Here is a 24,055-nt window from a genome sequence, read left to right as displayed (position 1 = left end):
GAGCTGCTCTGAGTCAATGACAGCTTAACAGAGTATATACCTTTGTATGTTCTTGACTACTTGCAGTCTGTATCTTGATAAAAAAAAATTGTGTAGGATGGTTCTTCACTCAAATTTGACTCTGCCTATATGCCAGGTCTCCATGTGACTGCCATACTGGGCAAAATGTGTATCTTTTGTTCCTTAGCTGTATTCAAGAAAAACTTTTATTCTATCAAAAAAAGTCTTTAGTGTATTACACTAGGAACAATAAACTAATGCTAAGCTAACTTAAAATAATTGATTCTCTTACAGTGAAAATGTCCTGTTTGGAATGGGAAATCCTCTGCTTGATATCTGTGCAGTTGTGGACAAGGACTTCCTTGACAAGTAAGTCTTGATTTTTAATCTTATAATGTCAGTTTTGTTTCCAGAATGATGCCTATGAAAAAATGCAGGACCATCTGCTTGTGTAATGCAAAGTTTGTGCAGATCTCTGTGGGATTCTGGCCTTATGCTGAAGGAAGCCAACATTGTATCAGTTATTTGATTGTTCTAGGCGTATGAAACAGTGGTGGTAAATAGAAAAACATCAGTGTTTTCGTGTGGTTTTGCTACTTATTGTTTTCTAGCAATTATTTAGTCTCTTCATGCTATCTTTGCTGGCCTTTAATTGGAAGCAGTCATCAATGTCAGTCAGATTTAGGTAAGAGGTAGTGTGAATACTTTGTGTTACTTTAGATGTTCTATTATAGCATTCTTCTTTCTTCAGTGATGACTTTCGACCAAATAAGCCATTTCTGTAATACACCAAGAAAAGCTGTGCAAGGGTGCCTTCTTTTTTAATATTCAGTTTTATCAGTCGACAACAGGACCACTTCTTACCATGTGGTTTGTTGTCTTGCTTAAGTCTAGTTGTTGTGCTATCATTCATATAACCATATCACTGAATTGCTGTTTGTGTATTGCTGTTGGCATTAAACTTATTATCTGATCGAGAGAGATGTGTCTTTTTAAGGGATGTAAAGTATAGTTGCTCTTTTAAATCCTTCTGCACGAACTCACTTTCTTCGAGTTATTGCCTTTGTTTCTCTTGCTTGCAAGTGATCAGTTCCATTTCATGTTTCAGACTGCTCGGTTTTTTATTTAATTTTTAAACTGTTAATAATTTTTTCTTTAGTTGCTCTTGTAGTTATTAATAGGAATGCTGAGACAAGAATACATTTCACATCACCCAGTAAAGAAGAGGCACAGAGTTTTTATTTGTGAATGTGTACTGTGAGCCACAGTATTTTGTTCTGAAGCTTTTAAAAGCAATAATTTGTTTTTTGCAACTGTTTTATCACTCAGGTTGTATCTAAAGGTGTGTTTAAGTGAGAGCCTGAATATTATAAGCTGGAGGCAAAAGGCAAGAATGTAATGGAGCATATCAATCTCAAAAACATCTGGAACTTAGAATACTCAAGACATAGACTTGATTGCTGAGAAAATAAATTATCCTGATGTAATTCTATGCCTTATGTCTCTATTGAAATAACTTGAAAACCATTCTCTGAACATAAATAATGCCTTCACCCCCAACCCAGCAATATTCCCCAACTAATCCTTACAAATGGCTGTTGTAAAAGAGGTGGTGGGATCTATGTTGCAGCAGTGAAATCCTGCAAGAGTGTGTTGTGCTTTTCACTGCATCTGATATGCTCTGCATAATTAAATTAAATTTAATTTAAAAATTGGAAGTCTTCTGTACTCAAATTAGAGTCCTGTCAGTCAAGCCAAACTAGTTCCTGGAACAGCATTTGCTCTGTGAGCAATTCTTTACTGCCAAAATGCCTTTGTGGAGTATTGCTTTATTTAAAGCAATAAGCAGTCCTCCAACAAGTTTCACGGGGGACCTGTGGATAGTGTGATAGCTCTGGTAATAACCTGAAACCTGAGAAGCTTGTCTAGCTCTTCCACACTACCTGATTTTCATTTCTAGCTCCCTGTTTATGAGTGTATGCATAGTAGTCCATTTAACTACATACAAACACGTTCCTACTCTTAAGTCCAACTACCTTTTGCAATACACCCTGAAATGGGAGTAAGTTCCCATGCTTCCTCAGCTCATGAAGAAAGATTAAATAGCAAACCTAACTGTAGAACAACTGCTAGAATAAGGTAATCTACCCAAATACTGCAGGGAGGTGCAATAACATAGGTATTTCAGGACTGTGAAGCATTTAAAAGTTTTCAATTACACCAGCCTAGTATCTGATTTTTCTGGTCAAAGAAGATGTGCATCTGTTGCTAGCTACGTATTGTCAGCTCTTGGTATCTTGGCAGTGATTGAGTAACTCTGCAGTCTGTCTCTCACCTGTTCAGCTGCATGGCCATGTTTAATAGGGAAATAGGGCCACCTGGGTCCTTACTTGAGAAGGCAGCTTAGTGAAATAAGGAGAGTTTAAATGTAAACACCCATAATTATTTTATATATTAACTTTATCAGTGTTTCTGTTAGTTTATCCTTCTCTTTTGTATAACCGATTTTGAGAGTAAATACCTTGGGTCAGAATAAAGGACTTGATGTTGCAAGATTAATCAATGCATACTGTCAGTGAAGTCAGAAGTGATCCTTTCTTTGCTCACCAAACTCAGGTTTCAACACAGTCTTAAGTTTTTAATGCAAAACAATCCCTTTCCCAAAAACACATGCTGGAGTGAGCTTGAAGACAGAAAGACAAATGGTTATCTGTACTAGGAGGTTGCAGGATCAAAGAGTACACAAGGTGCAGATACAGATATTGCTGCCATATTTATCTGGGAGAAAAAACTTGCAGACTTTTCAATTTAATTTTTGTGTTTACTTGGACTTTGTATTCTTCATCAACCCTCTAGGACAGGTTAGTGGGTTTTTTCATTGTTTTGAGTTGGGAATTGTGTTATATGTCTGCACAGTGCTGAATGTATGTAAAGTACATAGTAATAATTTTCAAAGTCATTATACCTGAAAATTTACCCTTTTTTTTTTTCTCTTTAAGATAGTTTGCTATATAATCTGCCATTGTTTCAATTATCCTTGTGAAAGATCACTGCTGAAAATATCAGCTACATTGGCTGGTTTGGCAGAGAAGCTGAACATCTTATGGTTCTCTATTATCTTGGGTTTTGAGTTGCATCTGTAGCTCATCCCCGGGTATGACCATAGAACATTGTTGAAACTGCTGAGACAAATTGCATCATTTGACTACTGAGAAGTTATAAAAAACTTAAGTGTTTGCTTACAGAAACTTAGGTAATGGTAGCTGCCCTAAAAAGATCCTTGTGGTGCTAATGTACCTATAGATTTGGTATCATTCCTGTCGACATAATTAGAGCCTTCTACAAGCCTGATAATTTCTCTTAGTGTGTTTAGCTAAATGTGTAATTTAAACAAGTGAAAGATTTTAGTTAAGCTCCATTTGGAAGAGACTATTTATCCTATGAAAGGACAAAGTTCTGCATGAGTAGCTTAGATTTTTTCAGGTATACTGAGCTTGAGCAATGAATATAGAAGAGCTTGTAACTTGTTACCTGTAAAATAAGATGTAATGTGTTCATGAATAGGAAATACTCCACTCCTTGTTATCTCTTACCTTTATTGTGTGTGTTCACTTTCTTAAATACTTCAGTAGTAACAAATTGCAAATCACAAACTTCCTTTTTTAGTATTCCATTTCTTCAGAAAACCTGCTAATTTAATACATGCCAATAGAATATGTCTATTTCTTGGTTTAATTGTTTTCTTTAGAATAACCTGGAGACACGTGGCAGACACACATACACCTTATCTGCGTTTTCCCTTCACTCCCAACTAAAAATTTGGTTAACAAAACTTTGGGAGTTGTATTACAAGGCAAATGATGAAATACTGGGTTCCCTTTGACTCCTCAATGCATACAAGAAGCTCTAAAGAGCTCTATGTATTAAGTGAGTTTGCTTTTAACTAGGCAATAATATTAAATGAAAGGGCCCTTGCTGAATATGTCATTGATGGAAGAAGCTGGGTCTCTCAGCAGAGAACTGAAGTCAATCCAAACCAGATAGTCTTTGGAGGTGGCACAGAAAACTTTTAATCTTAGCTTTTTCTTATTGCACAATTACAGGATTGATTTTTATTTAGGATACTGTAGATAAAAATTTACATTAATGTTCTGGGTATGGTTTTAGGCATTCTTTTTGATTGCAGGGTGATAAGATGCAATTTTAATTTTGTTTTCCATTCCCATCCTACCTCCCTAAGCCAAAATTTCCAACAGCATATGAAAGGATAGAGTTTTTTTCTAGTTATTGTGGTAATATAGTGAAAAAATTGGATCACTAGTGAATTGAAGAACAGAAAAGTTCAGAAAAAATTAGCAATTGTTTGTCACAGTCCCATTTTTTTTTTTTCTTTAAAGACAGCTTTTTAGTGATAGCATTTTTGAAGTGGTTGGAGTACCTTCAGCTTTTAAAAAAACTTTAGTTATTTAAAAAGTAGATATTTAAGTAAATTATAATGCTCATTAGTACTTGATTGGTTTTGCTGCATTCAGGTTGGGCAATTTGCAATCTTAATAGCTTTTCTTCCCAAGGTATGTGTATTAAGATGAGAAGGATTCTGTCCTTCCATTGAAATTAGATACTATGTTTTACACTTGTTTTTAGTAACTTGCTGTCCCTATACAATGTACAAATACCACATTAGTCTTCCTGCTAACTGTAACCTCAGCTATGAGGTGCTTCTGCTGCTGTTGATCTCTGATACTGTGCTTCTACTTTGTGACACATAAACCCGTGCAGGCCTCCTCTGTATGCTGTCTCATCTTGTTCTGTTCCTTTCTGGAGTGTTGGACCTATCGTGTCTGCTGTAACCACAGGGAGAGGGTGGAGGCAGCCTGTCTTCCTCTTAATTACTGGTGTTCTTGTTTTTCTTTAGTCAGGGGCTGGAGAAAGAGAAACCAGCTGTTTGAATGCTGGTTTATTTTTGTCAGGGTGGAACCATCAATATTCCAAGTTACTGGAGACAAGGTCTACGTTTTAGACTTCAGGATGTCATGAAGCCTGCAGTTCCCTGATAAGATCAGATTCAAAGCAGAGCTGGGGACCAAGATTTTTCATTTCACAAATTCTTGATTCCCCACATTTAATAGGAAATAGAATATTTCGGTGAAAGTGTTTTGTGTAGGTTTTTATTTTCATTATTATAATGAGATTCAATGATGAATTCATTAGTCACTGGTGTAAATGTTTGTGCTGTATGTCCTGCTATGCCATTAGATTCTTATTTTGACTTGTGTTAAATGCTACAAACTGCTACATCTTTCAGGAAAACTCAAAATTGCACTCAGAAAACCTTTGTGTTTACAAGCTGCACGAATTAGAAAGGGTGTGGTTAGTCGGTCAAGAGAGGTTCTCCTCCCCCTTTATTCTGCATTGGTGAGGCCACATCTGGAGTATTGTGTCCAGTTCTGGGCCCCTCAGTTCAAGAAGGACAGGGAAGTGCTTGAAAGAGTCCAGCGCAGAGCCACAAAGATGATTAAGGGAGTGGAACATCTCCCTGCTGAGGAAAGGCTGAGGGAGCTGGGTCTCTTTAGCTTGGAGAAAAGGAGACTGAGGGGTGACCTCATCAATGTTTACAAATATGTAAGGGGTGAGTGTCAGGGGGACAGAGTTAGGCTTTTCTCAGTGATGACCAGTGATAGGACAAGGGGTAATGGGTGCAAATTGGAGCATAGGAGGTTCAAGGTGAATATCCGAAAAAATTATTTTACTGTGAGAGTGACAGAGCACTGGAACAGGCTGCCCAGGGAGGTTGTGGAGTCTCCTTCACTGGAGACATTCAAAACCCACCTGGATGCGTTCCTGTGTGATGTACTCTAGGTGACCCTGCTCTGGCAGGGGGGTTGGACTAGATGATCTCTCGAGGTCCCTTCCAGCCCCTAAGATTCTATGATTCTATGAAATTCATTTTAACGTACAAATTGTCTTCATTTTTAGTTCTAGTTTAAACTTATAGGTTTATGTCTGTCATTTTATCAGATGAAGACTAGGGTGCTGTGGCTAAACAATTCTGGGTGGTTATTTGTCCAGCTTGCTACAAGAGTTTATTTTTTTCTTGCATTTTTTCCCTTGTTGTAAGGTGACAACAGAAGAGATTGTTCAACAGAAGCTTAATTAGAGACACACATGGTAAAGCATAAAGGGAAGCATACAACTCCCTAATACAAGAAGCTGTAACAAGTGAACATTAGCAAGAAGTTAAAGAAATACAAATGTTACCATGGACATGTTTTCAATCCTTGTATTGTTGAGGCTATGTTTTTAGTGTTGTGGTTGATTCTTATTTTTTTTTAGGCAACATGGTCTTCCTGCCAGTAGGAAGATAGGCAATAAAGCTAATTGTACAATTATGCTATCACTCTCGTCAGGAAGTGTGCAGTCATCTTCTTTCACAAGAATCAAAACTATGACCAAATTCAGTGTCTTACCCCTCGAAGTAAAGGTGGGACACAGTCTCAACTACTGTTAACTAACATAAAGTTAATAGAAAACTAAAAATGGTACATGGTGATGCAGATGTTTCAATCCCAGTATCTCTTATGTGGCTTCAAGCTAGCATAATATATCTGTTCTCTTGCAAGAACTACAGTTACAGTGTAAATATTTTATTTTCTAGTATTTATATTTCCTTGGCCTTCCAGTAGAAGAGGCAGAGTGTTCTGCAATCTCATGTGTCTTTCGAAACTTTTTGTAGAGCTGCTATGTGAAAAAGAGATGGAAGACCTTCCACCAAATTTTATTGGTGTGATTTCATTTTTGCATTTCATTGAAGCTAGTTTGGCTTTTAGTTGTGCTTTTGATGTTAGGTACAGCAGTACTAAATAACAACTTAAGTACTAAGCAGAATGCATCTGTTAATTGTTTTGGATGTGTATCTTGATAACATACGATTTCAATGTTGATATCTGTAGTACTTTTAAACTAGGTTGTAATTCCAGAAGCTTGGACTGGGAAATCACATGAGCTATCTTCTTTACTTAAGGAAAAAAAAAACCACCACAAAAATTCATCTTGCCACCTTTGCAAAATTTAGCTTGTATAAAATCCTGGACTTCTTTCTTTAGCAATTTTTGTACTAGGGCATGGCTACCTAGCATATATGAGCTATGGCAAACTGTAGAGTTATATCAACATATTCCCCCATTCAAATACTAAATTAAAGTTGCTTTGGTAATTGCTTGCATGTTATTTTTTTGAAAGCACCAACTACAATTTCCTGTTTTACCTAAAAACACTTGAGGTGTGGCTGACTTGTTTTCAAAAGCAGGATATTTCAAATTTTAGATGAAAATTAGAGTAAAAAGTTAGGAAAAGAAGCCTGGCAACTTCACAACGTAGGAAGATATTTTGAATTTCAAGTTTTTGCTGACTCACAAAATTATAATTGCTCTGAACACCTTTTTCTACAAGTAGCCCTGGGACAAAACTCTTACAGCAGCCAAATCAGGAAGCTCTTTTGGGTTGTAGATTACAGGAACTGTCCAAGTACCTCAGTCCCTTTTTCCTCTGCCAGATCCTTGGATGTCTGGGTTTGATGTTGCAGCTGCTGCTGTGGGTAGAAGGTTAAGATACAATCAGTGGCTATGACTAGAGGTGAAAGGGAGGAACAGTTTGTCCTGGTTTGAGCTAGGATTAAGCCACTTTTCCTTTTACTGAATGTTTTTTTTTTCTCTTTTTTTTTTTCTCCCTTCAATAAGCTCTCTTTTAGCTAGTAGCAGCTAGGACTGGTAACAAGGGAATTTTTATGTTATTGCCGGGACTCTGAGGTCGCATGTTTACTCTGCTGGGTCAGGCACTACTGGGAGATCTGTGACCCACCCTGTAGGAGGCTGAATTAGTCAGACAGCAAAATTGGCCGGAGATATTCCATTACATACATCTATGTAAGCTCAGAGGAAGGTCAGAAGTCATGGAAGACAACTACTTTCGTCTTCTTCCCTTCTTTTCTGTCCATGGATGGCATCCAGGGAGGACTCTGTCTATCCATCACTGTTGACCACTGGGCTGTGCATCCTTCGACCCTCATTACTCTACCCTAAGCTGCCGTCTGCTCTGCCGCTCCCTTCTGCAGCTCTGGGGCTTTTCAGACTGTTCACAGCGAAGGACAGTGCTGTGGGAGTTGCTGGGGGTGTAGGGAGGCGCTAGGGGTTTGCACATTCCTGAACACATTTTTATATAGTTGTACATATTTTCTTTTATCATTAGTGTTTAATGAAAGCTGTGTAGTTTAGTTTTCAATCCAGAGAGTCTCCCTCTTATTCTCTCTCTCCTTCCCTACCTGGGTAGGAGGGGGAGGGGATTGAGAGCATTGTTGTCTCTGGTTTAATCGCAGATCCTGAGCCAAACTGTGGCACAGTTCTTCCCTAAAGCAGTAATTGCTGTTGTCCTATGTCTCATCCTCTAGTGGCAGCAAAGCAAGGAGTTTCTCTCTTAGGAGATCTTCCCTGAATTTTCATCTTGGTATTGCTCCTTCCTTTTTTAGGATGAAATAAATTTCAGTGCAGTAAAGAAACATTCTCTGCCAGTTTCCATATGCTACTTTTTTTCCAATAAAGCTAATGTCTTCAGTGGCTTGGATAAGTTCTTTCAGCATGTGTGGAATTACACAGCAGCTGCAACACTTGTCTCTAGCTAGCTGTTTGCTCTTGTCAGTGTTAAAAATCACTTTTAGAGAAGGCAAATTAAGACACATGAACTCCCTGACAATTCTCTGTTTAAGTGTCTGTAAAGTCAGCTGTCCTATAACGAGTGCTCAGATGCAAAGACAGATGATGAAAGAGATCTAGCTTTTAGGCAGAGACTAATTTGAGTTGCAATAATAGTATGGAACTGATACTTTAGCCTGTCACAAAGACATCCATAAGGTTATGTAACAGAAAAATGGAATATATCTTAAAATATATGTATTTTTAATAAAGAAGAAGTTTTAACTGGTATGGAAGACTCCCTGTTAGTTTCCTTATGATTCCTAAATGGAGCAGTGCATTTTGCATTAAATATGATACACCAGTCTTTTTCTCTGTGTCCCCTGAACGATGAAAAGGTAAATTCTTAGCATTTCTAAGACAATAGAGTATTTCACACAAATCAAGTTTAAATACAGCCTCAGCACTTCCAGTATAATCCTTTTGGAGGATTTTATTGCTTGAAAGTAACATTCTGGGCTGACTTTGTGGTTTATGAGCTCTTTACTGGAGAATAATTGTGTTTTGCTGTGTCTTAATTGATTTTATTGATGTGGCTGGCATTTTTTGTTTGTTTTTGTACTAGACACATTAAAATAATTACATTTTAGAAATCCTGTTTTTGTACTTTCCTTTTTAGAGATAAAGACAGGACAGATTGAGTATGGGGACAAAATTGTAATTAATTTATGAAATGTATTGCATGCTGATGGAATCTAACACTGTAGTTTTATTCATGTTACTGCCTTTGTTAGTCTGTCCAAAGTATTAACCTGTATTTTATAGCAGAAGTAGAACTTGATCCTGACATTTGAAGCACATTGTTTTACAAGTCTGCCTTCTGGTTAGAGGAAATGATGAAGGATTTGTTTTCAATCATGAAGAAGCGGTTGAGTAGCTGGCAGTGCAGTTCATATATAGCATATGAAGAGGCTTAATTTGGACAAAAGTGTTAAAATAATCTGTAAATCTGTGCAGGCGTATCTCAGGCTCATGTTTGCAGCCACACTACTGTCTTCCCCTTGTTACCATTTCCTTCTCAAAGCAGAACTTATGCAGCAGTGAGATATATGGGTATTTTCAGTACTATTGCTGACAGGATCCATTGTAGAACTGGTATAAGTTATCTGAACAATAAATCTGAAAGTGATAATACTGAGTTGAGGACTGACTTCTTGGAAAGCAGCATAGGGGAGAGGGACTGTGGAGTCCTAGTGGACAGAAGTATGACCATGAGCCAGCAGTGTGCCCCTGTGGCCAAGCGGGCCAGTGGCATCCTGGGATGTATTAGGATTGTGGTTAGTAGGTATTTCAGAACAGAAACAATGCAAAATGGCTGGTATGACTAAGTAAATAGTTTAAATATTGATGGCTCAAAGCAATAATATTTAAAGAATATGTTAGAGATCAGTTTTACACAAATCGAATTAATATTTTTTCCTTGATGAAATTACTAAAGGTCAATCAAGTATATTGCTACCACTGTAATGAGCAGATAATTAAGTACTAATTTCAAAAAAATGTGCGAACTGTGTATAGCTTTTTAAAAGGTGCTTGCAGTCAGATATTACAAAAAATCTTACTGAAGCCTCCAAGTTTTTCTTTAGCTATATACTGGATATGTTTAGAAGTCTTAAATTTTTAGCGCACTATGGTTAAGAAAACTGTTGGGGCAAGGCCACTAATATATGCTCAAGTCCAGAGTGATAGGGCTGACCCTGTTCTATGATCATAGTTTTCTGCAGTCTGGTGATTAACAGGCTTTGAACTTTGCTGGGTTTCTTAATCTCTTTTAATCATTTAAACCTATTACTGTTTTGACTTAAATTTCAAAGCTTTTTAAATCTGTCTTACCATATTAATAGCTGATTAAAGTTCTTTTTTTCCACCATACTATCAGTGGGAAGTCTGAATAATTTAGAAAACTATGTAGGAAAATAATGATCAGCAGAGGAAAAAAACAAACAAAAGCCACAGGAAAACCAAACACAAAAATCACAATAATGATGCTTATGTTTAAAGAAGTGTTCGTATCTGTGCAGTAAATTGGGGAAACAAAATTTATGACATGAATAACTGTATTTCTTTTTTCTTTTAGATTTCAGGAGTATAATTTGAAGTTAATTCTGTGCTGAAATTGTAATTAATCTTTCATGTTTATAATAAGTATAGTGGTAAAAAATTAATATTTCAGGATTCCTTTCCCCCAGAAATGTCAAGGATTTTTTCTGAAAAACAGTGTTTTGTATAGGATGTGTTGCAGCCAAGTAGGAGCTCAGTTATACTAGCACACACAAACTTTTAGAAAACATCAGAAATTCCTCCATTGGTTCTTGAATATGGTACTTCATTCTCTCAGCCCTGACACTTCTATTCCAGTAGTAGTGTTTAAAGTCTGATTTTTTTTTTTTTTTACAAATGAAATTACTAGGATCTGTGGTTTGAGTTGTACTTACACTTTTCCTTAAGCAGATGCTTTTGTGTTGTTAAGCAGTGTAATTCTTTGCCAGGACAATGCTATGTGCTCTTTCTTTTTAGCTGCACTTGATTCTTTGTCATTGGTAACTACGTAGTAATTTATTTTCAACATTCTTCAGGTAGAAGTATCTTAACTTTCTGTTGCTATTTTTTCATGTCTCCTTCCCATTACCAGTAGTATGTGGTTTACACCTATCTACGGTTCTTTCCAAGGTAAATGTTTTAGCTACATGTTTTTCTGTTTAAAAGTGGAAGGGGATGAAATAATTAGTGAGGCTGAATGCTCACTCTGTTGAATTTTGCTAATTTTTCAGGTTTTTTTAAAATCATTTTTGCTTTCCTGTTTCTTATGTTGAACTAGTATGTTAGTGTCTTCAATTTTTTACATGAGTTGGAAACTCAGGTTGAGTTAGTTGCAGATTATGACACCTGGTTTCCTCCCTCTCCAAGTTACTACTCCATGTGATGCCCTGCCCATATTTTTATTCTTTTTATTTACCTACTTGACTATGTGTCTGTCTGTATTTTGAAGTTTCTGTGTTTGAACGTCTTAAACTTACTTTCTGCTAGAATGTTCTGTTGTCATTACATACCCTTGCCAGCCTGCTGTCATCTATGGATTTTGTCAGTAGCTACTGTACTGAAGTGTGGATCACTCAGAAATGTGTCACATAGTGTTGAGTCTAGGGCTGATCCATGTTAAAGTCCATGTGAAATGTGCATTGTATCACAGCCCTAATGCTTTCCTAAATTTATATCTGAAAAGTCTGTTAGGCAGTTTCTTCTTTTATTGGTATAAGTGGACTTAGATTGTTCTGGAAGCAGGTCTTCTTTTGGATTGTATTGTTACCATACAAGCCCTCTTTAATATTTCTGTTTTTCATGGAAGAGATTCTGGACTTGCATTTCATATTTGGCAGCAAAGCAGTATCTACTCAGTACAATTTTTTTCTAAAATTGCCTAACCTGTGTAGGGTCATCCTAGAGTATCAGTGAATGACGAGCAGCTGTCACTAAAACCAGAAATTACTGTACAAGTGTTCCCTGTTTTGCTGTCAATTTGTGGCTGGGAAAGAATGTGAAGTTAGATGGGACCAGTTGCCCTGTTTCAGGGCATGGGGAGTGTGGTACCTTCCAGATGGTGAAGCTGGGAGACTACAGCAAGGCAACAGAGGAGTTTACAGAAAAAAAAGAAAAGAAAAGAAAATGTATTAAATTGGCAGAATAAAACCAGTGCAAGTCAGGCAAGAGATTGAGACTTTCAGGATATGAATCAAAGCTCTTTACTGTTTGGTTTTGGTGTTTTTTCTCAATGGGGGAAAAAATCTTAAAAAAAAATTTTAGACTAGGGTATATATATGCCAGTTACATTAAACATTACTTTTGGTTTAGCTAGTTGTATCTGTTCAGTGTTTAAATTGTCCGCTGAATTTATACATGAGGTGTGGTCTGGGTTGCGGTTTTTTGTTTTTGTCTTGTTTTAGAAAATGCACAGCCCCTAGAATCTGATATAGCAAGCTTAAAGTAATGATCCAAACAAACACAAGTCATGGTACTTAGACTCTGTATTTGTGTACATGAAAAATTTTACTAAGGTAATCAAAAGAGTAAGGCAATATTAGATGTAACTGGAATTTTGAAGCAACTTTAGCCTTGTCAAAAATGCAGAAATATGGCCTTGCATTAAGTTACATTTTACTACTGTAAGAAAAGCAGTTCACTTACTGCATTTTGATCTTTGTATACTTCAAGTCAGAATAAATGGAGTTAGCAGTTATTGAAGCATTGCTGGTTCTGTCTGATAAATTGCAGATGACAGTTGAGATACAGGCTGACCTTCCATACCCATGCCCCATAAATCTGATGTGTTAGAAATATTTTGGGTGCTTCTGTTGGGCTTTGTGTCCATTGGTCTATAAATGCTTATGAAGATGCACTGTCAGCAGGTTCACACATGGCTGTATTTCTGACCTGAAAAATTTTTGGGGATGTGTTAGCTGTGTGTGGTAGCAAGCAGTCAATACAGTCTGAAAAGGGACATATGAGCATCAGTGTCCCACAGGCTGGTTGTCCTAGTTTTTACCAGATTAATAATTTAGAAAAAACAACAGACAAAGGGCTGTATTTCTTTTTTTAGAACAGTGAAAGTAGCTTTAACATCACTTGAAAGCTGAAGCAACATAATTGCTGAATCATTCTTCTGGAAACTTCTTTAGATTAATGTGAACTACACGAAGACTATACTCGAGTCTTTAAGGTTTCTCAATGTGCTCGTTGAAAATTTATAAAAAAATGCTTCTACAGATCTCTGTCTTAAAAAGGTCTTTTCTTGATGAAGCATATTCTAGTATAGCATATATTCTGCTTGTTATGTCCAGTTAATACAATCAATGTACTTTAGGTCTGACAGAGAAATTGCACTCTTACTTTTTTTAAAGACTTTTCTGCAAAGTTCAAAGAATGTGTTGGAAATCTATCCTTTCATGCATTCATACAATTTTTAATCAATCTGGGAAATACTTATAAAAGTAACTGCAGCAAAGCAGGTGAAGTACAGTAAGCTAAGCCGAAATGCACTTAAGGGGTAGCAGTGCCCTGTACTGTTGCAAAAAGTTCGTGTTCGTTTGTATGGCAAACCCTGCTGAGCTGAGTTGCACAGATACGTATTTAGATACCTGTTTGGGGCTTTCTGGGGTGCTTTATGATTGCAACTTTGTATTACTGAAATAGTTTAAATCTTTTTTTTTTATGCTGACTATTCACATTGGTGGATAATGCAATAAATTTTTTTTATCTGTAACATCTTGTTCCTCACAAGTTGTCTTGAAATTATTTATGAAAATATAACTGATATGTATACAGTTTTGCATACCTCTTTTTTCTGTCAAGTCTGCACAGTGGAGATTTTTTTCTTGGCTCTTCTGGCCAAAGCAGCAGGATGGAAGTCTGTGCTGATTTTTAGTTTGTTATCTGTTCAGTTTTTAGCTATTGATTCTATTTAAGTTTTTGCTTTGGTGGATTCAAATTAAAAATTTTGAAAAATAAATTACTTTTGAAGCTATGAAGGCCTGTTGCCATTTGAAACCTGTTTGCTCATCACCAGTTTTGATTTTGAGCCTCAGGACAGGTCAGTTTTACCAGTTTTTCAGGAAACTCCTGTTCATAGAGCAGATCTGAACTTGATGTTCATTTGGAGTTTTTCACCAGTACTTAGCATAGGCTGTTTTTTCTTTTTAATTTGGTTAAGGCTCTGTCAAATTGGATGCTGCTTACAGGAACCGTGCCTTATGGCTGTTAGTCCCATTAAGAGCATTATTGTAAAAATGATGACTACAGTCCAAGCACATTAATTTTCATTCTTTGTCATTTTAGGAGTTGGGAAATTTAAAAAAAAGGGTTGAATTGTAAGATTACCATTTCAGAAGGGTCTTTAAAACACATTGGACAATTCAGAGCTGAATATACAAGTTCTTGTATGCTTAAAAAAAGAAAATCAGACATTTAAGAAAAATGTTACATTTCTGCAAAAACTGTGGTTGAGATTATAAATATGCAAGAGAAGAGTATGCTGCCTTTTTCTTTTTTTTTATAGCACCATAACTAAGTAGAATGTGTTGGTCAGAGTTGTACCTCTGCTTTTATGAACAGTAAAACTCTTGCAAGTGACCTTGGCTTTATTTTTAGAGTGTATTTAGCTATACATATAGCCAAATTTCCTTAACACCATTCTGTTTCTTCATAGTGTCTGTCCTTAGAATGCCTGCAATAATTTTTTAGTCTGGGTCTGTGCTACTTTCTTTTCAGGCTTGTGGAAAAGGAAAACATTTAAGATTAATGTAGTTGTGAATTTGTAGTTCATGTTTTAGGAGGCTAAGCTTGGTATTAAGAGCATATCTGCATGTACATGAAATTTGGTTCTGAAAACATAATTAGGAAGGGAGAAAATAGCAAGTTCAGATCTGAGTTTTGGTAGAGTTATTGGTTACAGTAAACAAATGACGAAATCGAGTTCCAGGAAAGCTTTGTCTTAGGAATTTGAAAACATCCTTGATAATTACAATTAAATTATTTCAAGATTTTCTTATTGAAATATATCCCCAGTTTGTGAATGTTCTGAAGTTCTGGAGTTAGTTTGGGAGGCACTCACATCAGCTAATTTAGATATCCTGTGTTTCTGGGCCCCTTTGTAGTTGAAGGCCAGAGTGATGCTTCTCCGGAGTGTGAATTAAGAGTTGAGCCTTTGTTTCTTGATGAAATGTAGGAGGATTAACTTGCTCACTTGTCCTTGTAAATTAAATGCCTAAACACACCTTTTTGCAACCAGGTTGGAAAAAATGCTGTTTAAAAAAAAAATAATCTCAGCAGTGAAGAGAATAAAGCAGTGTGAAATTTCTCACTTAAACTGCCATTAGAAGATGGATGATAGAATAATAATGATTTCTGTTACCTCCTATCTGCAGCTAGGTCACTCAAGCTTTGATCAGAATAGGGTGTGCTGGAATGACTGTAATACAATTACATCTATAGGTTAGACCAAGACTTTTGTGGCTTAAACTGTGTAAGGAACTGAGCTGGGGAGAAAGCTGCTGTCTTCTATAAGTGGAGTCTTTGCTGGAGGTAGGATCATCTATCAGACTGTAAGAAGCCATCAGCTGCCATGCTCACAGGCTGGGGTGCGTATCTAGGCAAGCAGCTGCACCAGTTCTGTGAAAATATGCAGCTGTGCAGTGTGATAATTGCTGCAGCTGGGACATGTTCTCTGTCTATCTTCATGTTTGTCTGCAGCTGCCATTTTGAAGGAAGTGGCTTTGAACATTGGCTGCTTTTCCAGCAGGTTAAATATCTGTGAAGGACATAGTAAAATGTTTAATAATCTAATTTTTAAATGCACTGAAGTTTGTTTTGGCACTTACCTGCAATGTTGCTCTATACCTGGCATATTTTTGTTCTTAGGTACTGGACAATTTAAGAGAATAATAACTATTTAATATGCTAGGATAGACAGTTGAGAAGATAGAGGGCAGAAAATACAGCAAACTGAAGTTGTGGTCCATTCAGTTCCTTTGCCTGTTTCCATAGCATGCTTCCTTGTCTTCTACTTGCTAGTTTAATACCAGGTGTTTAAATGTGTAATATGTGTACAGTATGTTGTTCTGGTAACTTAAATGGTTTTAAATGTTCTAACTTATGTAACATTTTTCAACTACATATCTTTAGCTTCAATTTTGCATTTAGTATTCTTGGCTCTTCAAGGGCTTTTTAGAGAAATTCTCCCAAATCTAACCTTCATCAGTTAGGAAGAGCCAACTGGTGCTTTTCAATCTTGCCTACTAAACACATGTTGGGAAGTAATATGTAAGCTGCTCACTGTTGCACACTGAAATTTATGGAATACCTCAGCAGCTGCGTATGAAATATAATATGCATCCTGTCTTAATGCATAAAGTACTGTTAAAAGTTGGAACTCTGCAAACATGTCCCTTTGTGGGAAAATTGCTTTGATAGCAACTTGTTAAAGGAGTATCTTTGGGGTCAAGGAAATATATTTGAAAAATTTGGCTTTTGTAGTGAAAGGAGGGGGTGGTGGCAAAAGAGATTTGGTAAGCCAAGGTTCACCACAGGAAGCATTCTGCAAACCTCAGGGGTAGAAACTGTGTCCCTCTGGCACCCCTCTGTGGTATGTCAATAACATAGTCGAGGCGAAATTCACACTTCTGTTACAAAGCATTCCCATTATGTTACATGGCTTCTTTTGAATCTGACTGACTAGTTTGAGTAAGTAGTGAAGGGTTTTCTTTGGATTTTTTCCCCTAGCTAACTGTAGGAGTTGAATGATGGTTTTAAAAAAATAAGTGAAGTAACAAGGAATCTGAAAGCTTTAAAAAGCTCAAGTTTATGTAATATTTCTATATCTTCAGCAGATAAGACAAGATAAGATAAGTTCTAGCTGAAATTGTCTGGTTTCTGGGCAGAGAAAAACATGTACTGTTATTTTTAGTGAAGATTGTTTTAACAAATGATCTGATTTCCTTTTAAGTAAGATTGCGATTTGTGTAAGTAGAGTTAGTGTCCTTTGACGCAGATGTTCCTTTTAGAATTCCTGGCAGCTCTTTGCTTTTTCTGTGACATGCAAATATTTGCTATCAATAAAATGCTTATTAAGGAATGATAAATGGATATATCAGGTAGGTGTAGCAGCATTATGAAAAGACTGGTAGTTGGCTAAAGCCTTTTTCTTTAAAGACAAAGAGCCTGGTACTGTTCACTAGAGAAAGCATTGATTTGGAAATAAATGACCACAACAGTTAAAATTTGAGGCTTAGAGACTGACAGGATGGCCAGCTATTAAGAAGACTTAGCAGTTAAACCAAGTGACCTGAATGTGTTACTGCACAGTGTGTTACAGTCTGCTTGCTAAAAAAGTCAAAATAAAACTGTGTTTAGAAGGAGAATATGGATGGACCTCACTATATTAGAAGTGGCTCCATGAAGGATTTAGCAGCAAAGTGGATGGATAGATGTAAGTCAGTGTGATACTACAGCAAATAACCTGAGGCAGTCTCTGCATATGTAAACAAGAAGAATGGGTCAGTCAGTCACTGTCATGTATTTTTGAATGCAGCACTAGTGAGCTTGAGAATGTGGCTGGGGTTAATGCTTGCATTTTAAATCGATGCTGAGAAAGTTTCAGAAGGTATCATCAGAAAATGCTGTAAGGAAAAGAGAACATAAATTTTATCTGTTTATTTGAAATAAAAGTTAATTTGCAAGAGAGTTTGGTTGTAATTGGTTGGTGACCGGAGTCTTTCCTTAGGAATAGTTCATGGTTCTGCAGTTGACTGGAGCAAGGAACAAAACAGAGGGCAGAGGGACAGTGGAAACCTTCTGAAGTGTGAGCAGTTAGCTGTTTGCAGAATTATCAAATGGACACTTGACTTTTAGCTGCTTAAATTATGTAATACTGTCTTACAAACCAATCAGCAACAAATAAAAGCAAAACAAAAAAACAAACCCTGCTGAAAATCGTAACAGTTATAATTGAGGAATATTTTGAGATGGCAAAAGCTTTTGCTCTGAGGCAGAAAGTGAATGACAGTGCAGCCTGCAGTGTGACTAGTAGTACCCTGTGCTGGATTCCTTCTTCCCTCTCATTCAGACAGTGTAGGCAACCTATTCCACTATATTGCCTATTAGATTAAGCCAGCAAGGAAAGGTTCTTTATCTCAAGCTCTTGCTTGCATCAGATGATGCCTGTATGGATTGCAGAAGTTTTCCTAAATAGGCTTGCTAAAATATTTTTTTTTTTTCCTATAGAATGTTTTTTGTACTGATTATAATAGTTCTATATGACACATGGAGAAATGGTATAGCCAATTTCAGTGTTGAAGTTCTCTTTTCCTTACTGTCATATTTGTTCAGGTACAAATTATAAGATCAATGTGCAGTTTATTATGAAATGCAATGGTTTTGCATATATAACAAGCCAAAATATCTGATACAATTTGAAGCTGTGATATAAAGCAGAAGTTTTGTATGATGTTTACCTTAATAAAGATGTAATAAATTTTTTGATAACTTTTTTTTTTCAAGGTATGGGCTGAAGCCAAATGACCAAATCTTGGCAGAGGACAAGCACAAAGAACTGTAAGTTGTTTTATGGTGATAAACATGCATGCTTTATGTATTGACTATTCTATGTATATACATACCTTATTACTAAAGATCTGAAGCAAAAAATTTGTGTTTTCGTAAATACCTTGTGTTTTTTAGTATTACCTGCTGTAAATTATAGAACTTGTCTGAAAACTAATAATTTAAAGGAATATTTTTTTTCACTAATTAAATTTTCTTAACTGCAGTTGGTACACATGCAATTTAAATGTCTCTGTGTTCATCCTAGTTGATGTTTTATGTGTGTCAATGGTTAAACTAACAACTACTGCCTGCCTGCATTATGTTTGTATAGAACTGAAATGTTTGTATAGAACTGGAATGTTTGGATCTGGTAGAAATTAAAAGGAAGATTATTTTTTTCAGGTTCAGTGTTGACTCATTATTTTACTTTGCCTCCTCATGTGATATCATGGCCATTCTCACCTTCGCAGATAACCATCCTCAAAAGAGTTGGACTGTGTTGAGGAATGTATTTAAGAGTTGCCAGGGCCCTGTCAGTTATATTGAAATTTTACTTCTTTTGGCTAATCTGATTTTGAAGCCTAAAAACTCTTCTTCCTGGGGAAAAAAAAAAAAAGATCCTTTGTTGAATTCTTCATTTGTTAAGCTATAGGAAGTACAGGCAAACATTGCAGTGACAGTATATTCAGTTACTTTGATCCTTCATTAAAGACATGCCTAAAAAAAAGAAAACTGAAGTTCAAATTTATTCTGATTTTAGATTATCTTCATCTAAATAAATTTTAAAAAATTATTTTGGGACACTATGTACTGAAATACAAAAGTTCTACAACTGAGTTGAAAGAGAATACTGGGTACTGTGCATAGGCATGTGTGTATATCTATCTTTTTGGAAAAGGTGAAGTATAAAGACTGGTAGGTATTGTCTGCATATTATCCAGTTATGTGGGAGGGGGGATCTTGAGTTTGTGTGCCTGGTTTTGAAACATTTGTGGTTTTTGTGGTTTTCTGTGTTTCTTTGTTTTCCTTTTCTCTCCAGTTATGGTAGATGTTTAAATAGATACTGAGGTTCTCCAAGTTACTGACTTTTGAACTGTAAACATGTTTTGAAAGTGGAGGGGTCTTGACAGTACACAGTATTCTTTTGATAGTGACTGATTAGCTCAATCAAGGGTTACAATATTAAATGGGAGAAAAGTACTAGCTAAGTAAAAGATAGCACAACTGGAACAGTCTGTCTTGCTTGTATGTGTAAGCATACAGGTTACATGAAGTCAATAGTGTAATATTTTTTATTTCAGAACTTCGTTTACAACTGGCTGAATAGCTACATGCAGTGCATGAAGACCAATTTTCTTCTTGCCCCAGTCATTCATAGTTCTCCATAAGCTGCCTGAAAAACCTACAATGTGAATGTCATCTTTGCTATCCCTCAAATCTGTATTATCTAACTGTGTTTTTATTTGTTTGTTTAAAGATAGGTAGTTGGTATGAAAGACTGTAGAAAATGCTTCACTTGTCACTCCCTGCATAATTTTATTGCTTGTCTTCTCCATGATGACTACTGGAATATTTATCTAGAAGTTGTATATCCAAAGAAGATAGAGATTTTTAGGATGACTTTCACATTTCTTTATTTCAGGGTAAAAATAGTGGGGAATTTTGTCCCTTTTGTGTGCATCTGCCTGCTAACATACAAGTAAAACTTCATTTATATTTCAAACTTTTGGCTCTTGCACATCATTGTCTGTTTTCATTATTACACTAGTGTTATTTTGCATTATTTCTTGTAGTACTCCCAAAAGACTAGAAGCAGTTTATTCATGTTTAAGATGAGCTAACTGCTTCATATGAATTAATATATACAACTGTAGAGGTTTTCCCTTGTTAAAGTTTGGATTTTTCTCAGTAAGGTCATAAATTTCAAACAGTAAAAATGTATTCTGGTAACAAAGTTTTAATTCCTTTTGAAAAATAATCATTTGTTAAAAACCTTAGTGATTGAATTACTAGCCAAATAAAATTTCTGTGTTCTTTCAGAGGATGGAAAAAAGCATTTAACTTGCCTATGACTTTAAAACTGCTTGAGCTCCAGGCAAAAGACAGGATATAGCAGTTGCCTTTGATCAGTAGATTTGTTTTATGTAGAGCACTTGTGGACAACATAATTACGATTAACCCATTAAATATGTTAGACCATTTAAAAAAGATATAAGCTAGAAATAATAACAGTACTAGCATGTTAAGGGGTTAAACACAAGTTAAATGACATACAGGTCTATTTTGGACAGTACTAGTTGTACTATGTACACAAGCTTTATTTGCACAATAGATACTGATTAAACTGAACCTTTTGATGTGAGATATTTATTTTGAACTAGTTTAAACACACTAAAATACTGTTTGAGCTTTTTATTTAACGTACGTTGCATATTACTTAGTTGAATATTAGTTACTGATATTTTTTCACAGCATAGTCACTTCTTAAGTGGACGGTTGAGCTCCTTTAATTAAAGAAAATTTAGTAAAGCTCAAGTTTTACATCAGTCGGCTGCCACAGATACCCTTCTTAGATTTTTGTTGTTGTTGTTACCACTACAGTTGCTTCAGTTCCACTACAACATGATTTATATGCCGTTGGTTATAATGAGAAAGTTTGAATGTGGTTTTGCTATTGACTTTAGAAGCTTAAATGTTGGTGGATGTCTGACCAGGGAGAAACACTTGTTTCATGGAGAGACTTTTGAAACTTTTCTAATGTGCTCTGTGCTCTTCTTCTTGAACCATGTTAACTGTATGGTGCAGAACATATAAAGCAGTGTTGAACTTCAGAGCACTTCTAGTCCTTCAAGTCCTTCTCTGATTTAACTTACAGATGAGTTGTTAGATACTTAGCTATGCTTTTCTGATATTTGGGCTTTTATATTTAAAAGAAATTCTTGGGCATGGTGCAAGACAACTTGGCACTAGGGTAATGCTTCCTGATTTGGTAATAAACTTATTCTTAAGTTCAGTGCCCTTGTAACTAAGGTGTTCTCCTGAAACCTTTCCTAATGTTTTTAAGCCAAATACAAAGTTAGACTCTTCTGTATTTCTGTTCAGTGCCAAAATCACCTTGCTTAAAATGCAATTCTTCCAGTCTTTGAAATGTTAGCAGCTTTTCTATTGACTTACCTGGTAAGGAAGACTTCTTTTGGCATTCATTTAGTAGTATCACAATTATTTCTGACTCTCAGATGTCACTGAGTTTCCTAGAGATCTCTTTTTTTGTAGCTGTTCATCATAAAAATGTAGATTTTGTTAAGTAATAAATGCCTTATCTCCAAAGGTAATTGGGCCAGCTACACACTGACTTGGCTAGATCCTATTGTCCTTGAATTGTAGTTATCTAGAGAGAAGTTCAGACACTAAGACAGACTGGGGTTGTTTTACAGGCATGGCATTGTACTTTGAGTTTAAGAGCTAAGGTATGAAAGATGCCTTTTTTTTTTTTTCCTGCTTCCAATTTACTTTCACAGTAGTAGCCTTATAAATGTTGTGTTTTGTTTTTTTTATTAGTGTATACATTTTTATCTTAAAGGAATTTGTCAATACTAAAGTTTTAAGTCAGTGCATATATACATAGTGTTCATAATTCAGCTGGAAATATTTACCCTCCTCCCCCGCCTCCCAGCCCCAGTCAACTCCTGAATGCACAAAAGGTGGAGGTCACTGTCCTGCAGCTCAGCCAGGGAGTGGAATGCTTGCAGGCTCCTTAGCCTGTTTTAATGTAAAATAAACAGAATAATTGAAACCACCATGACTGATGATCAAGCCAAGCATGCCAATCTTGTTGTGAATCACATGAGCAACCATGTATGTTTCACTGGCAAGTTTATTATTCTGCAGTGAGAATAACAAAGATGGGGTAAAGATATTTTCTTCATTTTGCACTGGAGTTTACGATGTTAGCATGCCTTTGTGGCTGAAGAGGTGTCCTGGGGATATTTCCCACCTCCTCCCACCCAAGTAATTTCCTGTAGTTTTGAGGAGAGGAAAATAAGATTTGTATCCTGCAAGACGGCTGGGGAAAGTTGGACGTAATAAGGCTGGTGAGGCCTTAATGTTGCATTTTTTCCCTTTCTGAGAGCAATAAATGAATACAAACTCTGAGCAGAATGTTAATATATCTTCTGACCCTCTGTCCAGTCTTTTAATAAGAGTTGCTTGGTTTTTTTTTCTCAGAATTGGGCTGAATGATTTCAACTGAACGTCATTTTAACCAAGCATAGATTTTGTATGCACGTGCACATGTGGTGTTGCCTAGATGGATTTTTTTTTTTACTGGATTCCACATAAAAAGTTTTTGAGGAGAATAAATATAAGCCAGGTGCAGCAAGCAATGGGGTGAGGATCTGAGTTGTCTTGATATTAAAGTAGAAACAGTTTGTTTACCCAGTGTGCAATAAAGAGGCCATTTTAACTGTGTAGTGTAGGGAGAGGTGTTGGGGTGTTTTAGTAATATTCTCTTTTAGAAAAACATGGGCTGTAGTGCAAAATCTTAGTAGCTTGACTAGCTTGTATGAATTAGGCAACTAAAATATATTAATTGTGAGTCCTAAAAGCATTGTTTGGTGGTTAGTGATACCATTAAATTGTAAGCAATGTTTCAGGATACTTGTTACAAAACAGCTTTGACTGCTGGGTGTACAATTTTATGAATAGTTTTGTTTAAGCAGTTTTTGCAATGACAGAACACTTCTTTGAAAGTTAGGTGAAGGAGAAAGTGGGAAAAGTGGCAGCTGTTTTGTACAGCCACCTCTGCTTTCTTAATGTATCTCTTCACAGGGGTGGAGGCTATGAACTGAGAAAGAGGAAGAAGATAAGTGTATACTTTGTTTCTCTCAGCTATTTGTGTTGCAGGTAGAAGATAGGGCAGTTGTGTTACTCTGCTGCAAGACTGCTGAGAGGAACATAATAATTTCATTCTTAGGTGCTTACTTTCTATATGAATACTTTTTCAGATTGAAACTGAACAAAGGAAAGAGAGGGAATCTTAAGCTTGAGAACAGCTAGTTGGGTAACTGATGAATTTTTAAATTATCTGTATCATCTAGGTTTTTTGGTGAGTTTTGGTTTTGCTTAGCCAAGATAATGGAGTGTGTGTGTGTCTAAATATAGGTGAGGATTGATTAAAGGGGTGAATCTTGGAGGCACAGTAAAACTGTTTGGGCCTGTAT

At 36.2% G+C, this 24,055-nt stretch overlaps 1 protein-coding gene across 1 annotated transcript in view; it reads left to right on the top strand.

Annotated features, from left to right (window-relative positions):
* Positions 1 to 301: 301 nt before the first annotated feature.
* The window catches only part of ADK (adenosine kinase), a 269,180-nt gene continuing 245,426 nt past the window's right edge, over positions 302 to 24,055 (top strand). Inside the window, exons 1-2 of the mRNA XM_010000749.1 lie at positions 302 to 369; positions 18,792 to 18,845. Coding sequence (XP_009999051.1) covers positions 314 to 369; positions 18,792 to 18,845 — 110 coding nt within the window. The 5' untranslated portion in view covers positions 302 to 313. The remainder of the gene's footprint in view (positions 370 to 18,791; positions 18,846 to 24,055) is intronic.

Source organism: Chaetura pelagica, unplaced genomic scaffold, assembly GCF_000747805.2.
Source record: "Chaetura pelagica isolate M959 unplaced genomic scaffold, ChaPel_1.0 scaffold166, whole genome shotgun sequence".
NCBI classification, from domain to species: domain Eukaryota; kingdom Metazoa; phylum Chordata; class Aves; order Apodiformes; family Apodidae; genus Chaetura; species Chaetura pelagica.
This window is presented reverse-complemented; position numbering and strand designations above follow the sequence as displayed.